Source organism: Aspergillus novofumigatus, assembly GCF_002847465.1.
Source record: "Aspergillus novofumigatus IBT 16806 chromosome Unknown P174scaffold_11, whole genome shotgun sequence".
In the NCBI taxonomy this organism is placed as follows: domain Eukaryota; kingdom Fungi; phylum Ascomycota; class Eurotiomycetes; order Eurotiales; family Aspergillaceae; genus Aspergillus; species Aspergillus novofumigatus.
Genome location: NW_020194284.1, coordinates 533,182 through 552,461, shown reverse-complemented (window position 1 = coordinate 552,461; position 19,280 = coordinate 533,182). Strand labels below are relative to the sequence as shown.

General features: G+C 53.9%; 7 protein-coding genes across 7 annotated transcripts; 5 read left to right on the top strand and 2 right to left on the bottom strand.

Annotated features, from left to right (window-relative positions):
- The first annotated feature begins 27 nt into the window (after positions 1-27).
- P174DRAFT_446107 (uncharacterized protein) lies at positions 28-1,360 on the top strand. The gene is made up of 5 exons (XM_024828504.1): positions 28-281; positions 339-628; positions 696-909; positions 977-1,097; positions 1,170-1,360. Exons 1-5 carry the CDS (start codon positions 69-71, stop codon positions 1,268-1,270), a joined length of 939 nt encoding a protein of 312 aa, XP_024677638.1. The 5' UTR covers positions 28-68; the 3' UTR covers positions 1,271-1,360.
- An 848-nt stretch (positions 1,361-2,208) lies between these two features.
- On the top strand, positions 2,209-4,274 carry P174DRAFT_464760 (uncharacterized protein; the record flags this gene model as incomplete). The annotated part of the gene is made up of 6 exons (XM_024830445.1): positions 2,209-2,384; positions 2,439-2,741; positions 2,838-3,209; positions 3,270-3,347; positions 3,424-3,999; positions 4,076-4,274. The coding sequence occupies 6 exons, from the start codon at positions 2,209-2,211 to the stop codon at positions 4,272-4,274; spliced, it is 1,704 nt and encodes a 567-aa protein (XP_024677637.1).
- A 444-nt stretch (positions 4,275-4,718) lies between these two features.
- Positions 4,719-6,524, top strand: P174DRAFT_464759 (sugar porter family MFS transporter; the record flags this gene model as incomplete). The annotated part of the gene is made up of 6 exons (XM_024830444.1): positions 4,719-4,816; positions 4,871-5,069; positions 5,117-5,195; positions 5,268-6,051; positions 6,126-6,465; positions 6,501-6,524. 6 exons carry the CDS (start codon positions 4,719-4,721, stop codon positions 6,522-6,524), a joined length of 1,524 nt encoding a protein of 507 aa, XP_024677636.1.
- Positions 6,525-7,021: 497 nt separating this feature from the next.
- P174DRAFT_446102 (putative MFS alpha-glucoside transporter) lies at positions 7,022-9,318 on the bottom strand. The gene is made up of 8 exons (XM_024828503.1): positions 9,141-9,318; positions 9,002-9,075; positions 8,622-8,945; positions 8,446-8,569; positions 8,350-8,391; positions 7,521-8,292; positions 7,353-7,457; positions 7,022-7,296 (listed from the first exon to the last, which is right to left on the bottom strand). Exons 1-8 carry the CDS (start codon positions 9,170-9,172, stop codon positions 7,153-7,155), a joined length of 1,617 nt encoding a protein of 538 aa, XP_024677635.1. The 5' UTR covers positions 9,173-9,318; the 3' UTR covers positions 7,022-7,152.
- Positions 9,319-9,834: 516 nt separating this feature from the next.
- On the bottom strand, positions 9,835-11,273 carry P174DRAFT_471643 (glycoside hydrolase family 172 protein). The gene has a single exon (XM_024830607.1). It carries the CDS (start codon positions 11,230-11,232, stop codon positions 9,865-9,867), a length of 1,368 nt encoding a protein of 455 aa, XP_024677634.1. The 5' UTR covers positions 11,233-11,273; the 3' UTR covers positions 9,835-9,864.
- Positions 11,274-11,480: 207 nt separating this feature from the next.
- P174DRAFT_379427 (putative C6 transcription factor) lies at positions 11,481-13,380 on the top strand (the record flags this gene model as incomplete). The annotated part of the gene is made up of 5 exons (XM_024822913.1): positions 11,481-11,632; positions 11,683-12,327; positions 12,380-12,458; positions 12,503-13,110; positions 13,176-13,380. 5 exons carry the CDS (start codon positions 11,481-11,483, stop codon positions 13,378-13,380), a joined length of 1,689 nt encoding a protein of 562 aa, XP_024677633.1.
- Positions 13,381-14,505: 1,125 nt separating this feature from the next.
- Positions 14,506-18,836, top strand: P174DRAFT_455242 (glycosyl hydrolase family protein; the record flags this gene model as incomplete). The annotated part of the gene is made up of 4 exons (XM_024829301.1): positions 14,506-14,910; positions 14,970-15,944; positions 16,001-16,481; positions 16,540-18,836. 4 exons carry the CDS (start codon positions 14,506-14,508, stop codon positions 18,834-18,836), a joined length of 4,158 nt encoding a protein of 1,385 aa, XP_024677632.1.
- Positions 18,837-19,280: the final 444 nt, after the last annotated feature.

The window sequence follows — 19,280 nt, the reverse complement described above, 5'->3', positions numbered from 1 at the left end:
CCGGATTTCCAGTGTTGCTCCCTTGCTGCTGCCTCCACGCTTTCCTTGACAATGTAATTGCGAGTATCATGCTCGGCCTAAACAGTCTCCCTTCCTATGCGTGTACGACGGAGCATTCTCATCATGCCAAAAGAACGGCCCAGCGCCCAGTTGACCCTGCGGCTCTAATCCTGGAAGCGTGGTCCCAGGGTCTCATGACGGGCTCACTTGTCATCATGGCTGCAATCACCTATGCAAACATGCGTCCGGGCGTATTACTCCATAAGCTGATTTTACTAGAGGTAGCCCACCACAACACATGCAATGTCCACCCCACTGACCTGGAGCAACCACTGCAGTTGATCCTAGCCCTCGCCCATGGGACATTCATATTCGCCCCGGCCCCTGTATACGGATGGTATCTGGCATCGAGCGCAATCGGCTTGATTATATCCTGGTCCTTGCACAATGTGATTGCATGGATGAAAAATAGACCGTTCATGGGCCGCAAACTGTCGCTCTTCTACATCGGCACAATTATCCTCGCTCAGCCATACTGGGCAACGGAGATTTACGCGAATTTCGCCTACTTCAACAACATTAACCCGATTGTTTACGAGAAGATTCGGCCGTGGGAAGCCCTGTTTCGGTATGCGGTTGTTCTCTTTTCTCTCCACTTCTCTTCGGGCAGCATTGAATGACCAAGCCCATCTTAGCGATCCATGGTGGATCTATACAACGTGTAACCTGTTCTGGGTTGTCAAGACCCACTACGGCTTTGGCATCATTGAGCTGGTGCGCGAGTGTCCCCGCTTCGGGCTTATGCTGGCCTCGATGTGCCTATCTATCGTGTTCATTGCTCTCGACGTCATTAGCGTGACTGGTGCACTCAGGGCCGCCATGCCGCTCGGTATCAATCCCTTCTGGAAGGTGCACCCTCCCACACACCAGGTTACGTGCTATTCAGCTCATTGCTGACCGATGATGAATATTCTAGCTGTGCTTTATGTTCAAGTGTCTCTGCGATACGATCATCCTAGACGATTTCAAGACGGCGCTTGACAAGCTCAGTTCTCGATGGCTGGCGAGGAATGGGATCCAGGCGGTTCATTCTCTAGGTAAGGCCACTTACTGTTTCTTTCTGGGACCACTGTTCTGGATGGAAAGTCTGACATGTTGAGCCGTACTAGATGTGAGGAATCACCCGACGTTTAGCGACGAGTATGCAACCCCACGTACAAGGGATACTGATTTGATAAAGCGGCCGGGAAGTGTGGTTCATATTGCGTGACCCGATGACCGTAGTATTGAGATGGCAGGATATCATATCAGTGTACGTTATCAGTGCCGTATTCAATGTAAAAGAGAAACGCCAAGATCGCTACAGTGCAAGGACAATTAATAATGAGGCGTTCGCACCGACATTGATTAGTAAACTTCAGACCGTGGACACAATCTACAAGCGAAGTGATATTTGCTAGAATCTTCCAAATCTTATTACATCAAGGGACAGTGACCAGGGTCACAGCCTGTCTAGCTTCGGACAAGGTGGGCTTATCTCCCCCGGCCGGCGCGGGGTTCAGACTGGCGAAGCGAGAGGACGATCGGTGTCCCGACCGGGCCTGGAGTCCAGCCACTGGCCGCCATTCGGACTGCCCCTCTCCGGAATGTACGCTAAAGCACGCTTTGCGAGCTGACCCATGATTGCTCACCGGCACACCCCCTTACCAGTCCCTCTCCGGTAGAAGGTGCTTAGCAACCCGAGCGTTGGTTGGAATGTCAAATCACACCACAACAACCCCCGGTCTCTTTGCCCGATGTTTCATGTCTTTCGCAATCTCAGTGGCTAGGCAGGGTCTCCACAATCAATCCAACCACACCTAACTCGTGCCCGAAGCCGTCGGGTGGAGATCCAGGATGCTGATTCGAGGGTTATATTCTTTCCTTCGCTTCTTTTCCCCCGCAGTGCGTGATGAAGATGTTCTTCGTCTGTTCTGGAAGCATGGCGACAAGGCGCTAGGGGACACAACAACATGTGTGTGAGATATTATTGGATCGTATGCCACCCGAGAAGGAATATATACGCCCCAAACGTGAATCTCTAGTATGTTTGGAAGCTTGAATGTCAGGCACCTCACCTCCCTTAATCCCCTGGGTCCTAGAAACATGTCAATACTATGGCCGGCAAATAGCGCCGAGACAGTTCTCTTCGAGACGTGGACGACGACAATGACATCCCGCAATTTGTTCAGCTCTGAACCGCGGAGACGCCGGAGCGCTCTTGCCTGCAATACCTGTCGAGGCAGGCGGACCAAATGCGACGGCAAGCGTCCCAAATGCTCGTTCTGCTTCGAGCGTGGGAAAGACTGCTTCTATCACGAGGTGCAGGATCTACCTCCATCTCCGTGAGTGGCCTTGCGCGTAGATAAAGAACGCTGTGGTATTGACTGTATATTAAGTCTAAGGGCGGAGCTCTCGAGGCTGTGGGAGCAGCTGGACCATATCACTGCCGTAGCTCAGGGCCGCACGTCGCGGAACTCGCCATCTCACTCTCCGCGACAGGGGTCTAACTCTCCAACTACCCATGGGAAGTCGTCGAAGTTCCCATTCATGATACTTCAGAGTGAAGCATTTATGAACTTGGTCGGCGTTGAGGGATCCCTGGCTGTGGGCCTGGAGGAGATAGAGCGCGGAAGACAAACCATGCCCGCTCAGACAAGGCGCACGGATCTCGTGAGGGTTGATCTTGAGGAGGCATCAGTGTAAGTGAGTGCGATGTGTGACTTTCGTTTTCTGAGGCTCTTGAAACGAGTAACTTGATCTGAGCAGGGACTGACAATAGCCTTGCCGCTCTATAGACATCTCCTTGCGTTTCGAGAACATATCCATATCTGGTATCCGATCCTGCAAACAGACTATACCGAGGACTTTATCGAGGCAAGTAGGTCATGTTTTGACACGTCTATTACATCCTGCGTCTGCCTACTTGTCCTGTCTATCGGATGCGCGGTGGGACGCGAGTCCGTCGCGGGCACGAGACAAGTAGGGTCAGAGTCGGTATACCTCGGGCCCGCCACAGATATGCTCCCCTGTGTATTCGCAGACACTAGCCCAGCAAGTGCCCAGTGCCTTCTATTGTTCGCGATATACCACTTGTGCTATGCACGACCGTGTCAGGCGCACGATTTTGTCGCAATGGCGTCGTATAAACTGCAGAACTATATCTTAAAGTGAGTACAGAACGGCCATTGTGTCGACCAAAATGGTTAGTTGATGTTGGGACTCATTAGTGAGCTCGACACCGAGGATGACACTACAAAAAAGGCACTTTTGGGGAGCTGTTTCTGGTCAGCTCTATTAATTGAAAGGTCCAACATTTTTTTTCATCCCCCTCCCCCCCTTTCGTGATAAAGACAAGCGATCGGAAGGTAACCAGTTTTATAGCGAAATTACTGTTCAGCTTAACCTCGTCAACAGTGGCATCTGGAGCATGGCCCCATTCGTCTCGCCCCCAACAATCCAGACCACCTGGACCTGGGATCCAAACCCACTCTCCGACTCTTCCCTACCCGGCAGCGATCTCTCCTACTTCGTCGCGGAGATCGCGATGCGCAAAATGCTGCAGCGTTGCACATGGGCAATAAGGACCCCGGCGGACGGGGGCAACATCTACGCGCCCATTGTCGCAGCGGAGCTTGAGCGGCAGCTGGACGAGTGGCTACAGTTACTCCCGAGCCACCTGTCCTTCGGGCGCGCCTCCCCCACCTTCGGATCTCGCCCGCAGGGGAACGCAGGGGATATTGCACACTCGGCACAGGTTGCCTTTCTCCGCGCGCAGTACTTTGCATTCAAGGCGTCCATATATTGGCCGGCGGTCTACGAGGCGCTTACGACGGGCGAGCCCAACGGTGAGCTTGTTCGCCACTCACACTATTTTTTTACAAGCTACGCTGAGTTTGTTCCGTGTGCTGCGGCAGCCATAGCTGTCTGCAGGCCGAATCTCTGGACATTGTGCACTAGGTAAGACCCGGGTAGCCAAGTCCTGTGCGACACACTCGGTGAACGAGCATGCGCTAATGCATATGTGACTTATTAGTGTGTTCACAATCTCAATGGCGGCGCTGGTTGGCTTGATGAATCCATGCTTTGCCGGGCTTAGGTCTCGAGATGTGGTCAACAGTTTAGATTTAGCAGTTCAAGTTTTTGACCGGGTTATGCAGGTGAGCCCCTCGTTGACGGAGATGGGTGTAATTTTGAAGGAGAGGATACAACTGTATCATGCGAGGTACACATAGAGTTTTCCTTAAATGATGATAAAGCATGACCACAACAATTCAGCCACGCATTCATATAGAGAGCGCTATTCGTCAGGTACATCCATTCCGACTTATATGCCTTTTACTAGCCCAGAGCCAACGTATCCCCCTGTCTACCTGCTATTTCGTTCGTCGTTCTGCGCCCAGCAGGGATCCTGAGTCCTGACCATCGCGGAGAAACCCCCACACCTCCGCTGAGCTGGCAGCAACATGACCTACGCGAAGCGGCCGAATGGTGGCATCGGCATTGAGTCGGGCGCAGGGGGGGGACGGAACTACTGGATGCTCACGAAGACTACCCTCTCAGTGAGGCGGCTACATTCATTTAAAGCTTCATCCTGTCTCATCCATCAAAACACCAAAGCAGATTTTCAGAAACCTTCCTCATTAACACAGTCTGCCATCGCCCACTTCGCATCTACAATGGGTGTCCTCTTCGAAAAGCCGCTGGGAACTGAAGGCAAGGCATGGCCTGCCATTCTAATCAGTGGATTCGTCGCCTTTGGGGGTATTCTGTTCGGGTGAGTCCAAGCTACCCTGTTTTAAGTCCCGTCTCACGCTCACACTTCCCCTAGGTACGACACCGGCACCATCAGCGGCATCATCGCCATGCCCTACTGGACTGAGACCTTCTCAACCGGCTACCGCGACAGCACCGGCCAGCTCAATGTCACCTCCAGCCAGTCTTCTGCCATTGTATCCATCCTGTCCGCCGGGACCTTCTTTGGTGCACTCGGGGCCGCCCCGATGGGCGACCTCATCGGGCGTCGCTGGGTCTTATCGCGTCAAATGGCGTTTTTGTGCTTGGGGTTATTCTCCAGACTATTGCAACCTCTATTCCACTGTTCCTTGCAGGCCGCTTCTTTGCCGGTCTCGGAGTTGGTCTTATTTCTGCGCTGGGTAAGGCCACCATCTATTTATGCTAGATCTTGTGTCCAGACACTTATACCGACCTATCTGGCGGACCGATAGTCCCCCTCTATCAATCTGAAACCGCGCCGAAGTGGGTTCGGGGTTTCATCGTCGGCTCCTACCAATTCGCCATTACAATCGGCCTTCTCCTCGCCTCAGTGCTCAATAATGCGACCCACAACCGCAGAGGCTCAGGCTCTTATCGTATCCCTATTGCCGTGCAATTCGCCTGGTCCATAATCCTCGTCGCCGGCCTGCTGATCCTCCCGGAAACCCCACGGTACCTAATCAAGCGCGATAAACCCAAAGCCGCCGCGCGCAGCCTGTCGAAACTCCGCCGCCTCCCCGAGGACCACGAGGCTGTGCGCGAGGAGCTCGCCGAGATTCAGGCCAACCACCAGTACGAAGTGAGTCTCGGCAAGTCTGGGTACGTCGACTGCTTCCGGGGCAATCTGCTTAAGCGCCTTATGACAGGGTGTCTGTTGCAGGCGCTGCAGCAGCTTAGTGGGATCAACTTCATCATCTACTACGGGACGCAGTTTTTCAAGAACTCTGGGATCCGCAATGAGTTTGTCATTACGCTCGTCATCAACTGTGTCAATGTTGGGTCGACAATCCCTGGTCTCTACGCGATAGACAAGTGGGGTCGGCGGCCGGTTCTGCTCACAGGCGCTATTGGCATGGCTGTGTCCCAGTTGATTGTTGCGGTCCTGGGTACGACGACCACGGGCCAGGACGGCCAGGGAAACATAATCGTGCATGATGCGGCGGCGCAAAAGGCCGCGATTGCGTTTATTTGCATCTACATCTTCTTCTTCGCAGCGTCCTGGGGTCCAATTGCCTGGTGAGTCTGCGACTCTCAACTGACTACCCCATCCCTCAAAGTACGCCCACTAACACCGCTTATCTTTCAAATAGGGTGGTAACCGGGGAAATCTTCCCGCTCAAGACGCGCGCAAAATCCCTCTCCATGACCACCGCCACAAACTGGCTGCTCAACTGGGCGCTGAGCTTCTCAACCCCGTACCTGGTCAACTACGGGCCTGGAAACGCAAACCTGCAGTCCAAGATCTTCTTCATCTGGTTCGCATGCTGCTTCCTGTGCATTGGGTTTGTGTACTTTATGATCTACGAGACCAAAGGGTTGACGCTGGAGGAGGTGGATGAGTTGTATAACGAGATTGGCAGTGCGCGGGAGAGTGTCGGGTGGAAGCCGCGCGTTACGTTTATGGAGATGAGGGCCAAGGAGGCCGGGTTGGTGGGGGCTGAGGATAAGGGGGTGTTGCTGGGGAGCATCGCGAGGTTGAGGGGGCTTGAATGGGGGGTGTCCGTTTACTTCTGGGTAGCTTAGATGGAAGTTCTCTAGATTTATGAATTCTGGGAAGTTTGAAAATGAAGGTACGCTGCATGTGTTGTAAAAACCTTTCAGCGGTTGCTTAGGGGAGCGGCCGTTTTCAAGAAATATTAGAGGTCCGAGATCTTCTGCCTGGTTTGATAAGATATATACCGATTGCGGTATATTCCTCGGGGTGTACGGTATCAAGTACTCAGTATGATGTACGGACCACTACAAGAACTTGACCAGGATGTTCAGCTTGGGTGTTGACACATCGACAATCATGCAGCTAGGCGAATCACTTATGCTTGCAGCTTGGCTACCACCACCGCAAAGGTCACAACCATAGCCCAAAATAGTAGATCGACGTACAACGATGTGGTGCCAAACCTCGAGGTTATCCAGCCGTGTCGCTTGCGAAGTAAATACGATGAGGTTGAAACGTTGGAGATCCAGATTTTCATGGATATTTCATACACCTAACTGGACTAACAGATATGAAGCAGCGCAATAGAGCCTTACTCCAAACTTATGGTGTCGTCGAGCGGTAGCACTGACCACCCATGGACACTAGAGAAGAGATCCATGCACGGCCAGATAGGGGATGCTTTAAACATTTACTTCCTCCATGTGGACCGGCGGCTCCGTCTTGGAGTCCTGAGTCACTGCCCTCCTCTGTCTGCTCACGGCGCGAAAATGTCGCGGCGTGGTCCCGCTCGCGTACAGTTCGTCCATCTGTTCAAACGAGATGCCCTATCGCATCAAGTCAGTGAATTATGTCTCTATACCATCGTTACCCGATCACATACCTTGGTTTCTGGATATAGGTACCACCCACCGATGGCTGCGACCAGGCCTGTTCCGAGGAAGATGAACCCGACCTTGCCGCCGAGATTTCCCGCATCGGGATTGATCTAACAAAAAAGCATTAGCAGTCCTTCTTCTCGCAGAGAGTAGAATAATAGAGCACAACATACCATATACGGGATAGTAAACTGCATAGCTAGGCCCCATGCTGCATTTGTGATCGTCACAAGCCCCTGCGTGGTACTCCTCAGCCGCGCAGTCGAAATCTCAGACGCAAGCACAAAGCCCACGGCACCGATGGACAACTGGTAAATAATCGCCCAGACATATATAAACACGATAATTCCCCAGCTCGCCTTTCCGTGGTCCGGAACGCATCCCAAGATTCCGATTAGCAGAAGCATACAGCAAAGGACGAACTGCGGAATTACAATCATGGTTCGGCGCCCGAGGATCTCTGTCAGTGGGAACGCGGTCATGCTGGCCAGCAGCATCACGACGTAGAGGACGATCGAGGCATCAAAGTAATCCTTGACGCCAATCAGATCAAGGAAGTATGTCGCGTACCCGATGACGAACGTCGCGCCGATCATCTGCTGGCCGCTGGCGGCGAATATGGCCGTCAGGGTGCGTTTGCGGTTCATGGCGTCGAAGCACTCGGCTTCGGCCGCGAGGTTGAGGCCGAGGAATGTACGTCGTGTGCTACGCTGTTCAGAACTTGCCTGAATCGACATTGCTTGGTCAATTTCGGATTGTATGCGGTGGACCTCGACGGTATAGAAGGCGGGGTTCTGGAATCCGTAGACTCGCTGGAGGGACTTTCGCGCCGCAGTGGTGTTGCCTTGTCGCACGAGCCAGTATGGCGATTCGGGGAAGAAGAACCAGCCGGCTGTGAGTATTGCGGGGAAAATGTACATGCCCACGACTGGGAGCCACCATTGCCTGGGATGGTTCTAGCTGTGCTTTTTTTGGTATGGAATAGATACATAGCGAACTTACCATTTGCCCTCCAGATAGCTGCTTCCTCTGGATACGGCAGCACTGAAGAAGAGATTAGCAGACATACATTCCACTACAGAACAAGGCAGCACTGACATAGCGAACTGTCCAAACACGATACTAGTATTGAAGAAGCAGAGGAAGAACCCTCGTAGCTCCGGCCGACATGTCTCCCCGATCCACAAGGGCGATATAGTGAACATCATCCCGATCGCAATGCCTACAGTTTGTCAGTACTTGTGCACATATTCATGTTCCAGGGAAAAACACACCATTAACACCCCTCCCAGCCAAATGCACCTTCCAGTCCGTGGCAAGCTGCTGAAGCAGCACCCCTGCAACAGAAATCAGAGACGCCACCAAGATCCCCGGTTTCCGACCATATCTCTCAAGCAGCGGAGCGTAGATAAACGTCGACGCAATCTCACACGCCGGCGCAATGGAATTCCACGCAGACAGATAATGCGCAGGGATAATGTGCGAGCCGTCGGGTTGTAGACGTCCAAATTGTTTCTGGAATTCTGGCAGTGCAGCAAGTTGGCCACCGGCAACGATGTCAAACCCTTGCATGATCACTCCGCTGGATACCCAGAGGCCTGACGAATAGGTGAGTAAGCGGTGGCTTTGTAGATTTGTCTTTTGTGCTACTCACACCAGAAAAAGAAGCGCTTTTGCGACTGGAGCATGCGCCATCGTCGGCTCGCGTCGATAACAGAGTAGTCGACACTGCGTCTCGGTCAGCTTGGTCAGAGAGGAGGGTTCGGGTTCTGAGTAATGCTGGGGCGTAGTACCCATCAATCTGGGCCTCGGAGATATTTTGCATCTTGCATTGTCCGGAGTATGACTAGTCAACATCGAGATAGATCCTCAACGTGCGTCTAGTGTGTAGAACCCTTATATATCACAGAATGCGGGGTAGCGTGGTGTGTCAGCCCAGAATAGTAGTTAATAAAGACATACATATAATATTATATTTTATTTCATGTTGCCAACCCCGGGGACAGCGAGTCTGGTCGTGGGTAGAACAAGCGAGCTGAACTGAGATAATTGTGACAGGGCGTCGTTCTGGCCCCTGCAGTGGCGACACTCTACCGCGGAGTCTGGCTCGTCTCCGCGATGGGAACTCAAGCGAGTCAAGCCTAGAATCACCAGAAAGGTCCATGTGGGCCAAATACGCACGGGCACCCGGGCCAGCGACCCGTTCTCTGGATATCAACGTCGGAGAATGGCCAAATTGGACTCGGTTGCCGTGTTCCAAGGTTACCAGTGGGCCTCTTCGTCCCGCGCCCTCACCGGTTACCCGCCCGTGATTTGAGACCGGCATGTGAGCTTGCTGGACGTTCACCGGCGTGAGATTTTGTGATAGCATCATCATTAATTGAGTGGAGTACCGAGGTTGTCAAACGTTGCTAAGCAGCGATCCAGTAGTATTTTGACGATGGAAAAAACTAATTTCTCTTGATTGTCCTGAACTATATTCACAGTCTCTATCTCGCCCATATTCATCCCGCATATCTACTGCTTGAGGCTATTCAAGAACCGCTGGCGAATATCCTCACAAATCCGCACATTACTCAAAGCCCGGTCTTTCGATTCCTTCGCCCGCCGAGCCAACCACTCATTCCGATCCCTGACAAACGCGTCATACCTCTCCCGATGCTGCCTCAGCTTCTCCTTCTTCTCCGCACTAAGTGCCGCAAGCTCCTCCTCGGTCGGCTCCGGAACCTCTGCCACCGCCGGCCTGCGCGGCAGCCGCTCCTCCACGGGAAGGATCTCCAACTTCGGCCCGGGCAGCGTCTGATACCAGTACGCGGTCGTCGACCAGTCATCCCGCAGGTGGTTCGCATGCCCGGTTTCCAAGGTAACCTTGATGCGTTTGCTGAACCGCACTGGGTCGGCGAGATGCCAGCGATAGCTGACCTGCGTGTTGGGCACATCGTCCTCGTGGATAATCGTCCCGCAGAACGGATATGCGTTCTTCTGCATGCCCCAGCCCTGCGAGAAGTAATCTTCCCCGCCGGTGCCGTGCATGCTCGGGGGCCAGGTGTCGTCGTCGATGAAAATCATGTCGTCGCCTTCGCCCCACCACGTTCCCTGCGCGTGCCGGACGGAATGGTTGCACCCGATGTAGTGTCCTGCGCCTTCGGTCTCGAGGATCACGTAGTTCCCTTTCCCGTCCAGGTTCTTCACCTGCGTTTCCAGGCTGTTGGTTTGGATTGTCGACGGGGCCCAGCCCTTGGTTGGGTTCTCGCGGCGCCAGTGTGCGTGAAAGTATAGAGTATCTTTGGGCAGAGGCTCAGGGTAAAGCTCGTAGTCGATGTAGAAGTATTGAATGTAGGCTTCGTCGTTCTGGTTCTCGATCTCGATGCGGGCACGCCTGTTAAATGGCATCGTCAAGTAGCAGTTAAACGCTGCAGCTCCGCCGAACTGTTTCTCCTCTGACGGCTTGACCGAGACCGTAAAGGGCAGCGACTGAAAGTTGGCAGCCATGGAGTGACCAAGGCAGAAGAAATCCCCAATGGGCGCGAGGACATTGGGCGTCTCCGAGTCGTCCCAGAACATCTTGATGAGCACTTTGCGGTAGTAATCCGGGTCGCTGACTTCGTAGTTGAGCCCGAGCGCGTTGTGGATTTCCATCATGGCGACGCCGGACTTTGTGTATGGGATCAGGCCCGGGCCGAGGATCTTGCGGCAGGTCTGCACGAACCAAAGGTGCGTGATTGCACCGGGACCTTCGAGGTCCGCCAGTACGGCGGTCTCGCCAGGGAGGACGACAAAGGCATCTTCGTTCAGGCCAGTCTGATCCCAGCTTGCGACGCGGGCGCTGCGGGCGACCCGTTGCTTGGTGATGTCGGCGAGGAGGTGGTTTCCAATGGAATTCATCGTTTGTTATGACTTTCTTCGGTCCTCAGAGACCGTTTCAACTACAGAAGACGAGCAATGACGCGCTCTTATACCATTGTCCATGGGTGAAATTGATAGTACTACTAACGCGGAATCGGGGATCCACTCCGCGGATGCCGCGCCAAAACTTGGGGAACGCGGGGTTTGCCGCTACCACGCACGTCCCCGCGGTATTTGAAGCAAACTCCGCACTGTCAACGGCCTGCATCGATCAAACACGATTCAACATGGCCAAGATGCGGAAACGATTGACCCTTGCCTGCGACACTTGCCGATCACGACGAGTAAAGTGCGACGGACAGCGACCATGTTGCGCACCGTGCAGAATCCGTGGGCTGGACTGCTTCTACCAGCAGCTTCCTGAAAGTCCTGCCACCAAGTACGCCTCCCGAGCAAAATGGGGATGTATGATGGGCTAAGATGATATAGGGTAGAGACTGAACTAGCTAATGTCAACTTGCGGCTCGACTACCTCACCGCGCTGCTATCGAGGCAGTCCAGGCCACTAGTCGAGTCCCACGCAGGCTTGCAAGAACCTACCAGAGCATTGGGCTCCCACGAGGACTCGCCGTTTCGGCTTCTAGCAACCAACTCGATTATGCGCGTGTTTGGTCTCGATGACAACTATGCGCAGCGCCTTCTTCAACTCGAGCGGGCGAATCTCCTAGTCGGCACGACTACACACCCGCGTACGGCCTTTATTCCCCACCAACAGATCACCGACGCATTAGCGGCCTTCTCCGACCGAATCCACAGCTACTATCCCATCCTTCCTCTGGACTTTTCGGAGCGGTACTTTTCCACGCTGTCTGATTCTTCTCTGGCCCCATCATGTCACACATGTTTGGTCCTCGTTGTTGCAGCCCTCGGGTGCGTTGCGCATAATCCTACAACCGGCAGCCATTACTTTGAAGCTGCTCTTGCGTCGCTGCCAGTCATCCTTGCGGAATGCACTGTGACCAGCATTCAGTGTCTGATTTTCCTGAGTATCTATTACTGTTGCATCCTCAAGCCATGTCAGGCCCATGACTATTGCCTGATAGCCGCGTTTAAGATCCAAAATCTGTTCAAGAGGTGCGCCTATATTTCTCTACGCTATTGGCATTACTTAGTCTGACTCTATTAGCGGCCTCCAAAATGCAGAAAATGACAGTCTCGAACTGACGCACCGAGCATATTGGGCTATCCTATTACTTGAAAGGCAAGTCCACTCTCACAGCTTAAACCTGTAACACATAGACTCACAAAGCAAAGCGAACTGAGCGTCCAGCTCGACCTCGCAAAAAGCTCCATCTGGTCCCTAGACGAATGCATCCCCCTCCCCAACTGCCAACGCACCTGGCAGTTCCCACCCCCGCAAACTACAAGCCCTGCCGCCGTCTCCCCCGCAAGCATCCACTCCACCGACAGCACCAGCACAACAGCCGACCAAGCCCGCTCCTTCTTCCTCGCCGAGATTGCCATGCGGCGCATGTTGCAGCGGTGCAACTCGGCCGTCACGCGCACCGCAGACGGTCGACCCAGCTACGCGCCCGGGATTGCGCTGGAGCTCGAGCGCCAGCTAGACGAGTGGTACGACTACCTACCGGGGAACATCCGCTTCGCAAAAGAGCCTGGTCCAAGCCAGCCGTACGCGGAGCGGATCGAGTCGCTCTCGAATTTCCTCAACGTCCAGTACTACTGCTGCAAACTGTCCATCTACTGGCCGGCAGCCTTCCAGGCGATACAGGACGGTGGAGCGAGCATCCAGCTGCTAGACCATGTGCAGCGCTTCATCGACGCGTACGTCCAGCTCCTGCCGCGGATTACGTTTGCGGTTAACGACTGTCTGGTTTATAAGTGGACTTTGTCGGTTAGGTGAGTTACGCCAGTTGGCTCTTCCCGCTTTGTCTGGCTCTCAAGTGCTTATTCAAACCTCGCAGTCTCTTCACCACTACGATGGCCGCCCTTAAGGTCGCTGAGGCCCCGTGCTTCGGTGGTGCTAGTCGTGATCAGCTACGGGAGTGTCTTCCGTCGGCTGCGGCTGTGGAGTGGAGAGGGGCAGAGGGGAGCCCATCCCTGGAGGAGCTGCGACAGACTCTAAGAGCGCGGTTGGGAGAGGCTGGGTATAAAGAGGTAAAAACCTGAAGATAGGAGCATTAGTGGTTGCCGGGACCTTGCTTTGTCCCTGAAAGAGCGCGCTATTTCCAACGCTTAGCATCCAGTTAGTAACAATTTTCGCTGAGAGTTTTAGGCCTTTTGGAATATCTTCTCCAGCCGCGGCGAATGTTTAGCGCAATTTGTAGGGGAGCGGGATGTAAATGCTAATTAGAGACTGGCTATTTCACCAGGCCAAGCCACAACAGTATGATGGGCAGCGCTGGGCGCCGGTCGCTCCATGAAATCACACCTAAAGCGTGTTCCCGGCCCCAGACTCCGCACGAAGTCTTTGTGGAACGGGAATGATCAACAAGTTTCTTGTTGCCTCCAAGGAAGGGTCACTGTAACTGCCAGGGGGGGTAAAGGGTGAGCTAGAGACTGAGGGATCCAGACACAAGAACATCGGCCAATATCAACGACTCGCTTATACGCCCGACCAGCGCCCATGATGTGCTTCGCGGAAGCTAGGCTGCCTCCGCGACGAAATAAGATTAAGCAATTTGAGTATCGGCAGTCGAGAGCCCCTCCCCCGCGACTTCCCCACCATTTCTGCACGATGCCTCACTGGGCTCCCCACGGGGATTCGTCATGCCGATCATAATAATTCCGAGCAACGTCACATGCGCCACCACTATCGCTGAAGACTTCCAACCTCCGCGAGTCTATGCGACATGTCTAGCCGGATAAATGAGATGCTCGCGAGCAATAATTGCTGTATTTCTTTCTCCGCTTTTTGATTTTGTGCATTAGATGAATGCCCCTGGGGCAAGGAGGTCACATTGCATCCATCCCTGCTTCCAGAATATGGAGGGGGATGTGTTTCAGGATTTCTCCGCAATTGGGCGATGTCGGGGAAGGTTCGCGGAGATCCGGCGTAGCTGAAGACGAGTGAAGAAGCAAAAAGAGTCAGTCGGTAAGAGTTTAAGTCTTAGGATTTCGTATTAGCTGTTGGCTATACAGGAATGAAGCTAGATACTGAAGAAGTAGAGTAACAGCCTGAGAGTATAAAGAACTCTGTGCTTCGCCGCGAACTTGAAATATTTCGCACTCACTAACCGCATCTTTTCCAAGTCGCCTCTCTATCCAGACAGTGGATACATCCATCTTTTCAGGATGACCTTCTTCTTCTTCTTTGCCTCTGTTCTTGCTGTCGGACTTTCTCTATTGCAGACTGTAGGTGCGCAGACCTACAATGAACTCTACCGACCTCGTTATCATTTTACCCCAGCCAAGAACTGGATGAATGATCCAAATGGTCTTCTATATCATAATGGTACTTATCATCTGTACTACCAATACAACCCTGGAGGAGACACCTGGGGAGCCATGTCATGGGGCCATGCTACGAGCGATGACCTGACCCACTGGAAGCACCAACCTGTTGCCCTGCTTGCGCGCGGATACCCAGATAATATCTCCGAGATGTTCTTCTCTGGGTCCGTTGTTGCTGATGCCGATAATACGAGCGGGCTCGGTACAAACGGAATTGTTCCTTTTGTGGCAATATATACCTCCTATGTGAGTACCTGTGAGCTCCGTACTTACCATGCCGGGCACCTGGAATGACTTTTGCTTAGTATCCCGGGTCCCGCAGTCTACCCAGCGGCAAGTCAGTCAACGGTGGACAGCAAGCTCAATCGATCGCCTACAGTCTAGACGAGGGTCTCACATGGACGACCTACGATGCGGCTAATCCCGTCATTCTTAACCCGCCAGCGCCTTACACAGATCAGTGGCGTGACTTTCGGGACCCATTTGTATTCTGGCACCAGCCAACCCAGAAATGGGTCTCGGTCATCTCGTTGGCCCAGCTCCACAAGTTACTCATCTATACCTCACCCAACCTCAAGGAGTGGACGTACACCAGTGAGTTCGGCCCAATGAACGCAGTCGCGGGTGTCTGGGAGTGTCCCAGCATCTTCCCGCTTGCCCTTGATGGGAGCGAGGCCAAGACCAAATGGGTCGTACAGATTGGACTCAACCCCGGAGGACCACCTGGAGTTGTCGGCTCAGGAACGCAATACATAATCGGCAGTTTCAATGGCACGGCATTCGTTGCCGACCCCGACACTCCGTCTCCGTCTACAACCTCCACCTCCGTGTTGACGCCCACTACAACGAGTACCCAAACATCCTCTACCTGCGCCTGCCCAGGAGGAACTGCAGTGCCAGGGAATGCCACATTCCAAGATTTTGAAGGTTCTGGAGATTTTGCGTCTCTCGGCTGGGTTGCCACAGGGGGATTAGTCGGGGCAGCACCGGCTCGGGGAACTCTTTCCGGACAGCAAACCGTCTCCGGATATGCTGGCGCTCGCCTTGTCAATACCTTCTTGAACGGTGACTCAACGACCGGTACCCTCACCTCACCGCCCTTCACAATCACTCGGCCACTTATCAACTTCCTCATTGGCGGCGGTAACGCACCTGGAGCCGAATGCATCAACTTGAAGATCGCGGGGCAAAGCCAAGCCGTGCGCACTGCCACTGGCCGCGATGAGGAAAGGCTCCTGCTACAAACTTGGAATGTTACCGAGTATATCGGACAAACTGCCGTCCTTGAGATCGTGGATCAGCAAACGGGTGGTTGGGGCATATCCTCGTTGACGAGATTACCTTCACTGGGGATGCCACCCCTCCCGCGTCCATCAACGATGCCGTGTTTAATTTCAATGGGACCGGTACTTTTGCAAGTCGTGGGTGGACCGCCACTGGAGATCTTGTCGGGAAGAGCCCGTCCCAGGGTACGCTGCCGGGACAGCAGGTGGTGTCTGGGTATCGCGGAAACTTCGTCAACACGTTCTACGATGGCGATGCGACGACTGGAACTCTGGTCTCGCCCGCGTTTACGATTACGAAAGAGAGGATCAACTTCCTCATTGGTGGTGGGAATGCTCCCGGTGTGCAATGCATCAACCTCAGGGTCGACGGCCAGGTCGTCCGCACCGCCACGGGCAGTGATAGCGAGCAGCTCCTGCCAACGAGCTGGGACGTCAGGGACCTGATTGGCAAGAGTGCGGTTATTGAAATTGCAGATCTCAGCACGACCGGCTGGGGCATATTCTGGTGGATGAAATCTCCTTCTCGGATGTGTCGGCTGAGCCACGAGGGACCAACTGGCTAGACTGGGGCCTGACTATTATGCTGCAGCGCCATTCAATGGGCTTGCGTCTGCAGACCGCACCAACATTGCCTGGATGAATAACTGGCAGTACGCGGCCAGCATCCCTACCTCTCCATGGCGCAGCATGTTGTCGATCCCTCGGAAGCTGTCACTCAAGACCATCAACGGATGGCCAACGCTCATCCAGCAACCCGCTGCCAACTGGGCCAGTCTACAAACAGGGACGTATTCCGATGCCCTAACCACCGTATCTCAAGGAACTCAATCCATTCCGCTTTCTGGGAAATCCCTGGACATCACCGTGGCATTCTCCCACCGGAGCTCGGCGTCTCCAGCTCAGTTTGGCGTCCTCCTCAGAGCGACCTCTGACCTGACGCAGCAGACCCGGATTGGGTACGAGTTCAGTACGAAAAGAATGTTTGTCGATCGAACCAAGTCGGGAAATGTCGGCTTTGACGGGACATTCTCCAAAACGTACTACGCGCCTCTAGAACCCGGCAGTGACGGCAAGGTCACTCTGCGCATCCTTCTTGATTCCTCTTCGGTTGAAGTCTTTGGTGGCCAAGGCGAGGTCACGTTGTCGGCGCAGATCTTCCCCCAAGATACGGGCGCCGATGTCCGGTTGTTCTCAACCGAGGGAAGTACAAGTGGGATCACGATTGATGCAAAGATTCTGGGGTCCGCGTTTGATCCGCTCACCACCAGCAGCACGACCAGCACGGCACTGAGTACGACACTCAGTACGAGGGGAGTTAATACAACTACCACAAGCACAAGCACAAGCACAAGCACCGCCACTCAGCCTTCCGCTACAGTTCCTGTCGACTTCCGCCCTGTTTTCCACTTTGTGCCAGAGCAGAATTGGATGAATGAGCCCAACGGTCTGATAAAGATCGGGTCCACGTGGCACTTATTCTTTCAACATAATCCCACCGGGAACTTCTGGGGCAACCTCAGTTGGGGTCATGCGACCAGTACAGATCTGGTCTCCTGGAGTCACAAACCAGTTGCTATCTCCAGTGCGGATGGAATCCAGGCATTCACTGGGACCGCGTACTTCGACCCGCAGAACCTTTCGGGACTGGGATCCGCCTCGAACCCTCCGTATCTCGCCTTCTATACTGGCTACTTTCCCTCGACTGAAGTGCAGGACCAGCGGCTTGCATACAGTCTTGACCTGGGCGCCACATGGATCAAATTCCCAGGAAATCCAATTATCTCAAAAACGCAGGAAGAACCGCATGATAGCACCAAGGGTCTGGAGATCCGGGACCCCAAAGTCTTTTACCATACTCCATCAGGCAGATGGGTGATGATCCTCGCACACGGCGGCCAGAATAAGCTCACATTCTGGACATCAAGTGATGCCAAAGCCTGGACCTGGAGAAGTGACTTCACTACCAGTAACATTCCTAACCTACCCAGCGGAATCAACGGGTGGGAGGTGCCGGACTTTTTCGAACTCCCAATCAAAGGCACAACGCAGCAGAAATGGGTTCTGATCATTACCCCTGCCACTGGATCCCCCGCCGGCGGCAATGGCGTCTTCGCAGTCACAGGCTCCTTCGACGGAGCGGTATTCACCGCAGACCCTGTTGACCCCAGCGCATTCTGGCTCGACTACGGGCGCGACTTTGACGGGGCGCTCACGTGGGAAAACGTCCCTGCATCCACGGATGGCCGGAGGATCCTCGCCTCCGTGATGAACAGTTACGGCGGAAACCCTCCAACAAACACCTGGAAGGGAATGCTGTCGTTCCCTCGCACACTAGAGCTTCAGCAGCTGAGCAGTGGCAAGCTGCGGTTCGTGCAACAGCCCGTAGATGAAATCGACGCGTACGCGTGGCCCGTTGCAAATCTCACGAATGCAACCATCACCCCTGGACAGACATTGCTTTCCGACATCCACTCCCGGACGCTCGATATCAAAATGGCTTTCGTACCTTCCCCCGGTTCCACGCTTTCTCTCGCTGTCCGCAAGGCAGGCTCTCAGCAGACACTTATCAGGTACGTGCAGAGCTCTCAACAGCTTTCCGTCGATCGCAATGCGAGTGGGGATATCTCGTACGATTCCGCAGCTGGCGGCGTCCACACTGCTACTGTGCAGCCTGGTGCGAATGGCGAGGTCCACTTGCGTGTCTTGGTTGATGTGTGCTCTCTTGAGGTCTTTGGCGGGCTAGGCGAGGTGGTAATCTCGAACTTGATCTTCCCTGACGTGTCTGCTGACGGTGTGTCTCTGCAGGTTTCTGGGGCAATGTTGTTTTGCGGTCGGTGGAGGTGCGCAAGGTCCTTCTTTGAGCTGGCGAGTTATAAGATGAGATGATTAGTCTGTTATTCTCATAGGACGTGATGCGTGTGATAATGTAAATCTGTTCTAGATCAGATCCTCTTCTTCTCAGGTGCCGCGCAACATAGAAGAGGGGATAGAGGGGCTTGTAGCGGTGTTTGAAAAGATACAAGGGTTTAGGGAGGCCAACTCCGAACCAAACCTCCCGAGTCCAAGGCCTAACTCACACCCTCATGCTCCTTCCGATCATCCACCAGCTGAAACCTCTCCCCAGTTCCATCGAGGGCTGGAAGCTGACTTCCCCACTCGGTGCTCTTTACAGTGTCCTCAGAATCAAATATGGACCTAGGCCCGTACCTTCCCTTTGATGGCGTGGACTACGAATGTACTATCTGCGAACGGATTTTCAGTTCTGAAACTGCTCTGTAAGCACATTGCAGAGGTACATCACGACATTCATAGTGCGAAAGGTGCTCCCGG

Coding starts and splice junctions, on each gene's coding strand:
- P174DRAFT_471643 (XM_024830607.1), bottom strand. CDS start 11,232: ATGAATTCCATTGGAAACCACCTCCTCGCCGACATCACCAAGCAACGG.
- P174DRAFT_446102 (XM_024828503.1), bottom strand. CDS start 9,172: ATGCAAAATATCTCCGAGGCCCAGATTGATGG. Junction 8,946..9,001: donor AAAGCGCTTCTTTTTCTGGT/GTGAGTAGCACA, acceptor CCTATTCGTCAG/GCCTCTGGGTATCCAGCGGA. Junction 8,293..8,349: donor AGCTATCTGGAGGGCAAATG/GTAAGTTCGCTA, acceptor GAACCATCCCAG/GCAATGGTGGCTCCCAGTCG.
- P174DRAFT_446107 (XM_024828504.1), top strand. CDS start 69: ATGCTCGGCCTAAACAGTCTCCCTTCCTATGCGTGTACGACGGAGCAT. Junction 282..338: donor ATAAGCTGATTTTACTAGAG/GTAGCCCACCAC, acceptor CAACCACTGCAG/TTGATCCTAGCCCTCGCCCA. Junction 910..976: donor GTATCAATCCCTTCTGGAAG/GTGCACCCTCCC, acceptor TGAATATTCTAG/CTGTGCTTTATGTTCAAGTG.